The sequence below is a fragment of the Candoia aspera genome, chromosome 2 (genome assembly GCF_035149785.1).
Source record: "Candoia aspera isolate rCanAsp1 chromosome 2, rCanAsp1.hap2, whole genome shotgun sequence".
Lineage (NCBI taxonomy): Eukaryota > Metazoa > Chordata > Lepidosauria > Squamata > Boidae > Candoia > Candoia aspera.
In genome coordinates this window covers 124,469,399-124,476,407 of record NC_086154.1, presented here as the reverse complement: position 1 = coordinate 124,476,407, position 7,009 = coordinate 124,469,399, and the positions used below count along the sequence as shown (strand labels likewise).

At 44.4% G+C, this 7,009-nt stretch overlaps 1 protein-coding gene across 3 annotated transcripts; it reads left to right on the top strand.

Moving 5' to 3' along the window:
- The first annotated feature begins 337 nt into the window (after nt 1-337).
- On the top strand, nt 338-6,981 carry ZC3H10 (zinc finger CCCH-type containing 10). Of its 3 annotated transcripts, none has more exons than XM_063293507.1 (3): nt 338-518; nt 1,675-1,728; nt 4,454-6,981. In XM_063293507.1, the coding sequence occupies exon 3, from the start codon at nt 4,488-4,490 to the stop codon at nt 5,673-5,675; it is 1,188 nt and encodes a 395-aa protein (XP_063149577.1). In that variant the 5' UTR covers nt 338-518; nt 1,675-1,728; nt 4,454-4,487; the 3' UTR covers nt 5,676-6,981. The 3 variants fall into 3 exon arrangements, with proteins under 3 accessions (XP_063149577.1, XP_063149579.1, XP_063149578.1); XM_063293509.1 differs by lacking the exon at nt 338-518 and adding an exon at nt 527-920; XM_063293508.1 differs by lacking the exon at nt 338-518 and adding an exon at nt 959-1,068.
- The last annotated feature ends 28 nt before the right edge of the window (nt 6,982-7,009 follow it).

The following is a 7,009-nucleotide window of genomic DNA, read 5'->3' as shown; positions in this document are numbered from 1 at the left end:
GCTTACAGATCTCGGACGTTCTCTTTTCCAATTCTGTATTTAAAGTCACATCCCCACGTGTCCATCCATCTTCCGCGGTCATGATGGGGCTTGCAACAACGACGCCGTCAGCCCCGATTGGGTTCAGTCGCTGACAAAAAGCGAAAGTTGCAAGAGCAGAGCAGTGACACAGAGACGGGAGCGGGAAGATCATCCGCTACAGGAGCCCTAAGGGGGGACTCTCCGCCACGGAAGACTTCGAAGTGATCCCGCTCGTTACGAAACCGGCGAGGCGGAACGGGGCTGGTTCTCCCGCCGCCCTTTGTTCATGGCTCCTGTCCGATTTTCCGCAAGTAGTAGGGCGGAAGCAGAGGAACAGAACGTCGCGATCGCTAAGGCAATCTTGACAGTCCGGAACCTCGATCGACGACCCGGCTGGAGGACGAAGCATAGAGTACTTCCGGCGGCAGCGGCAAGAGTGGGAGATTACGACCGGAAGGGGTTGCGCTTTGTTTGGAGCAGAAGAGGTCGGAGTGAGGGTGAGTGGGTGGGGGTGGAAGCGTGGGGAATCGGCTCCGTCATGGGGCTCCGGTGTCCCCCCATTTCCCCTGGAAATGGACGGCGCGTCCTTTGAGAGCCTTAGGAACCGTCCTGCCGAGCCTCTCCCCGGGGCCTCTCACAGGGACGCTCAGCTCCCCATCTGTTCCCAGCAGGGACTTTGACCGTTCTCCAAAACAAGCTGAGCTCTGCCTCGGTCTTTCCCTCTCAGGAAGCTCTGGGTTTTTTGTTTCGTTTTTCAAGGTTTGCCTTCCGGGACTTGAGGAGTATTCAAAATCTTGGAGAGGGCTTGGATAATTAGCAGAAAGCTCAGAAAGAAACTATGGAGTCGCCCTGTATCGCAGCGTTTGTGCCCTAAGCAAGATGCATCCTCACCACTGAAAGTAAAGAGCTTTGTTCTGAAGTTTGATTTAAGAAATATGTGTGACCTGTCATCAAAGCTTGACTGAATGGTCCCACAAAGTAAAAACTCATTTCAGAAATTATTTGATGGGTTGTATAACTCTTCATTGTGCTTACTGTCCTCACAAAGTGTGTATGGGACACTACTGCTTTTATTAAAGTATATATGCTACCAAAATATAAATCAGGTTTTCTGATACTATAAAAAACATACACCCAATTATCTCAGCATGTGGGGTTGGGCAAAGTTGGTGTGATGAAATAGGTTGGTTGTTTCAAATGTTGTGTTTAGATGTTACAGGATTTCTCAGAAGATGCTTACAAATTCCTGGATAGAAATATCAATATAATTGACAGGCTTCCTCAGTGATGCCTCTTTTTCTTTGATATAAGCCATAGAAAGAATACTGGGCACACTCTATTTTCAGTTTGTGTGAGATGATTTACAACAAGCCTGGCCAGGCCTTATAGATGCCAAGCACGTCCAGGAAACTAAATGCATTCTGTTCTCTGCAATACTCAGTAGACTCAGTAGCAGATTTCCAGGTATTCTCTGGCAGGTTGGAAGTTGAGAAGCCCCTGGAATAACTTGAAACCAGTTTCCTTTTGAGACTAGGATTGTGGTAGGAAAGAGTTGATCTTTCTCTCATACTTAGTTACATAGACACAAGCACCGCACCAAATGTGTATAGAAGGATTTTCATGCCTTGTTTTTTTTTTCTTTCCTTCCTTTAGGGCTTGGGAACATAACCTATTCTGGAATGTCTTTGAAAAATTTGTGTCACAAAGGTAAAGTTCAAATTAGAAATGTGTGGTTTATTTTTAAAAAAAACATTGTTACTAGTGAAATATTAAATGTTTTTAGTTTAGTGGAGGGGCTTTAAATTCAATTTACAATCATGTCATGATTGTAATTTAAATTATGGACTGTGAGTATGGGAATTTCCTCACACGATTTTATCATACAGTTTGAAACTGGGAGAAGTATGATGACTAAAAAAAATGCTCCTCCATCTGTACGGTTTTGTATCTATTTTCACTATTTGAAATTGTGCCATCTAAGCTGATACCTCTCTCCACTTACCACAGCTTCACATAAACAATGGCATATTGTGATCTTGATGATGGATAATGGAATGAGAAATAGAACGCGGAGTAGAATGGGAATAAGACAAGCACTCAAATTCTTTTCCCTTTGTATGGCATTGATTTAATGCAGCTTTGATTTCACATAACAGTTGGTGGGAATGTGTGTCCTTTAGATCTGAGTATAATCAAAGTAATTTGCATAATTTATATAATTATGTAACTGAGGTAATTATGTCATTTGTATGAAGTTATAACATTTACAAATGATGCTATACAAATGACATAAATTGACGTCATTTGCAAATGATGCAAATTATGTTATTTACAAATAACGTAAATTTATGCAAGTGACAGAATAACTTCAATTATATAATTATGTGAATGATGTAAATTAAGTCAATTATCTTGACTGCTTCAGAAGCAGCAGATGTTGACCATTATTTGGAGGAGAAGTTTGAACTAAAATTTTAAAGTTCTGAACTTAATCTGTTGTGACATTTAGAACAGAGCAGAGATGGAAAGGGGAGCTAGATGGGTCTTTGGTTCACCTACAGAAAGAAGGTGGAACCTCTGGCCGATTGTGGCAATCCAGCATTCTAGCCCAGCCCCTCTAGCCTGTGGAACCTCAAGTGAGACTCAACCTCCAATGCCCCATTCCTTGCAAAAAGTCTTGATTGCAGGCTCTTCCAAATGAAGGGGCACTCAGCTTAGGCTGCTACCAAATGAAGGGCCACTCAGCTGAGGCTGCTCCAATCTTTGCTTTCTGGATTATGAAGGGCAGCAGCAGCTGGCAAGAGCTGCAGAGCTGAGCACTCCCCACCCCTAGAAGGCTCTGCTTCAAGCTTTCCAGTGGGAGTGCCTTCAATCACCAGCTCCCAGGGAAGAGGTGGGAGTGGCTGGCGCCCTGATGCAGCCCCAGGAATTTTTAACAAGGCTGTGATTTCGCCATCTTGGGTTTATATTTTTTATTTTAGAGTTTTTATTATGTTTGTATATTTATATTTTTATGATGTATCTTTTTAATTATTGTTTTAAATTCTTTGTAAACCACCCAGAGTCATTTTTGAGATGGGTGGTGTAAAAATACAATCAATCAATCAATCAGTCAATAAAATGCTTTTAATACTTTGAAGCTGCTTCTCTCTAGAAGTGGGTAACACCTGTCCACTCCGCAAGAAAAAGACCTGTCCCCCCCAACTATTCTTTATTTGAAAGTTCACAGCATCATTATATTGTTGCTAGTTTGTTAAATATGGCCATTTAAGTTGTGAAAACCATGTTTTCCTAAGTGCAGGTATTTGGTTTCATTGTTGTAAAGGTCATTCCGAAATATTATGAAGTAACTATATTATTCCAGTGTAAAGATATATGCTGTAGACTGCTACAGGTAGGTCATGATTAGTGCAATATTCAATTTAGTGCAAATTATAAATTGATACCAAGTCGCGTTTAATGCAAGCCAAAATTCAGTTAGTGTGAGGCTAGTGTGCACACAGCTGAGGCTAGTGCATGCACAGTTTCTGTGGGGATTTTAGATGCTAATTGTCACATGTACAAAATGGAGAAAAGGAAGGTTCCATTCGAGGAAAGTTCAAAAAAGAAGAGGCTCAGTTTGAAGAACTACAGCAGAATACAGGAGATAGCAGGTATGCTTTGGATATGGGTATATCTTCCAGCTTGTCCTTTTTTGACTTGACTTATTTTAAATATTTATGAGATTTTCATAAATCTTCTATCTACCTATCTTCTATCTACTCTGTGACTTTGTTAAAATAAATTTAAAAGTATATTATTTTAATCTTTTACTGTTATATTTCATTAATAAACAGATAAAAATTTTCATTTAAAAATTTTCATTGCCTATTTCAGTCTGTTGGTTCTGAGTTGGAGCCAATTACCCCGTTTTCCATAGAAATATCACTTCAAATAGTGTGAATTTGAACAATGCAACCGTTTCGTGGGATTAATTATTAGCATTACTTGAGACCAACCTGTATAATAAGGGGGTAAAATAAAAATTACAAAAAAGGAGAGAGAAGAAGAAGAAGATAGGAGATGGTGAGATAAAATTCTACACCCTTTCCCTTCCCTTTGGCAAAATAGGAGAAAAATACTAAAAGGGTAGTATTGAGGTCCTGTAATCTAAGGAAATGCTGTAACATAAAGGTACCAGTCAAGGCAGTTCTCACCAATAGTGAGAGACTAGATTCACACTTTCCACTAATCCATAATGATTTCAGCTTAGCATGTTGCATTAACGCAGCCATAGTTGTTTGTAAACTGTAGGGTACAAATTTGATACTGCAAAGTGCTTAAAAGGTGGGTTAATGCAATGCATGAATCCAGCTACAAAAAGAAAAAAATCAGATCTGTTTATAGCCGCTTTGCCCCTTGCATTTCTTACTTGGTCTCTTGTCCTGCACAGTTGCTTGATTTAAAGACACAGCCATCGAGAGAAGATGCCTGACCGTGATCACACCTATAATGGCAGTGGGAGCGATGAGGCCAGTGCCAACTCAGACGACATCTGCCGAGATTTCCTGCGTAACGTCTGCAAGCGGGGCAAACGCTGTCGTTTCCGCCACCCTGACATCAACGAGGTGACCAATTTGGGGGTTAGCAAGAATGAGTTCATCTTTTGCCACGATTTTCAGAACAAGGAGTGTGTCCGCATCAACTGCCGCTTCATCCATGGTACCAAGGAGGATGAGGACTGTTACAAAAAGACTGGGGAGCTTCCCCCACGTCTCCGCCAGAAAGTGGCAGCCGGGCTTGGCCTGTCGCCAGCCGATCTCCCCAACAGCAAGGAGGAAGTTCCCATTTGTCGAGATTTTCTCAAGGGGGATTGCCAGCGTGGGGCCAAGTGCAAATTCCAGCACCTGCAGCGGGACTATGAGTACGACGCCCGGGGCCTGGCCACCCGGGAACAGGGTATCACCACCCCTGTGCGTCGATATGACCCCTATGACCCCATGTATGACTCGGACAGATGCTACGATGACCATGACCCAGTACTCAAAAGGCGGCGCGTGGATGGTCTACACTTTGAAACCTATGAATACAACTTCACCAGTCCACGCACAGTGGAGTATCGTCTCCTGGAGGAAGAAAACATCATGCTCCGCAAACGAGTGGAGGACCTGAAGAAGCAGGTCAACAACCTCCTGGCCACCAATGAGGTCCTTTTGGAACAGAATGCCCAGTTCCGCAACCAGGCCAAAGTGATGACCCTCAGCTCCACGGCTACAGCGACCGAGCAGACTCTGGCCCCAACTGTGGGCACTGTGACCAACTATAACCATAGCATCGCCCAGACTCACACGACTCTGAGCAGCCAAGCCCTGCAGCCACGGCCCGTCTCCCAGCAGGACTTGGTAGCCCCTGCCGGAGCCCAGGCAGCCCCCCCGAGCAACGCGGCCCCTCCTATGAACCCTGAAATCACCCCGCTGTCAGCGGCGCTGGCTCAGACCATCGCCCAGGGAATGGCGCCCCCAGTATCCATGGCCCCCGTAGCAGTATCCGTAGCCCCGGTGGCGGTGTCAATGGCTCAGCCGCTGGGGGGCATTACCATGAGCCACGCCACCACTCCCATGGTGACCTACCCCATCGCCTCCCAGAGCATGAGGATCACAGCCATGCCCCACTAGCCCACGCTCAGAGGGAGCGCCATCGCTCAGCTCAGGCCGTGCTGTTCCTGGATCAAGGGTGGACACACATCCTGTGGAAAAACCAGGAAAAAGAGGTGATGCTGATTCCACATGTGGATCTTAAGGCCCCTGGAATGCTTCTGGGGAAGGACCCTGACTTGGGTTGGCCTTTGGTCTAAAGCAGGCGTGTGGGCTCTCTTTCGCCGTGCCAGCAGAGCCCAGGCATAACAGCATCACCACCACTGAGGCATTTGGAAAGTATAGCAATCTCAGAGCCTTTTCTCTTCATCTTACTTCTGTTTTGCCGTTTGTCTGTTCTCGTCGTAAGTCCTCCAACAGTGCTTCTGCGTGTAATGACTGAGCAAATGTTCCAGCCTGTGGACTGCAGAGCCTGTGGTGGGGCTGAGCAGAGGGAACACACAGTTCGCTCCCTGGTACTTGGAGTGGAGGACAGCTTTTCTTAGCTTGGTCTGATGAAAGGGCAGAGACTCAAAACAATAGCAGCTCCGCAGACTGAGCCAGCCTGAATTTTTGCACTCTTTTTCTTGGTGTAGAAAGGCAGGGTCCAGGCACCTGGAAAATACTAACTTAAGTTAATTTGGTTTAATAGATGATAAACTGGAAAGAGTTGTAGGAAATAGAAGGTCCCCAACTTTTGGTTCTGGAAAGAACAGAGAAACAGGAAGACAAATTACACACGCGCAGCATTGCATAGTTTGATAGTTTGTAGAGTGGAGCTGCTTGCGTGTATGTGTATATGTGTGTGTATCCACACACTGCGTGGATACACACGCACATGTAGATGGCATCTCTCTATATGAATGCTGAGGCTTCAAAGAGTCCAGGGTTTAGTGACGGGATCTCTTGCCACTGAGCAGCAGAATTTTTTATTGAAACCGACAATCTGGCAAACCAGAACAACAAACTTGTTTCCCCCCACTTGCCTGTTCTTTCCACGTTATTGCTTTCTGGCTCTATTTTGTGTCTGAATTCCTCTCACATCCAAGGACTTTGTGGTAGGAACCTACCTGCTGTATGTTACTTCACTTTTTGTTTTACAATGCACCACTCTTAAAAAATACGGATATCTTCCCTCAGCATGTCTTTTTTGGTTTTATTTCCTGGAGGGTGGGTGGGTGTTTTTCCTTTTTTTAATGTGAACTTCAGCTCCTCCTTGGGTCTGAAGTAGCCGTTTCTATTAGAATGATTTAAAGAAGGTGAGAAGAATGTTTGGTGACCCAACTGTTTCTACAGTTAACAGTGTAAATGTTTTCAGCTATTAAAACAAATGTACAGTCCTCACATATATTCAGCACTGTTGTGGTTTTGTAGAT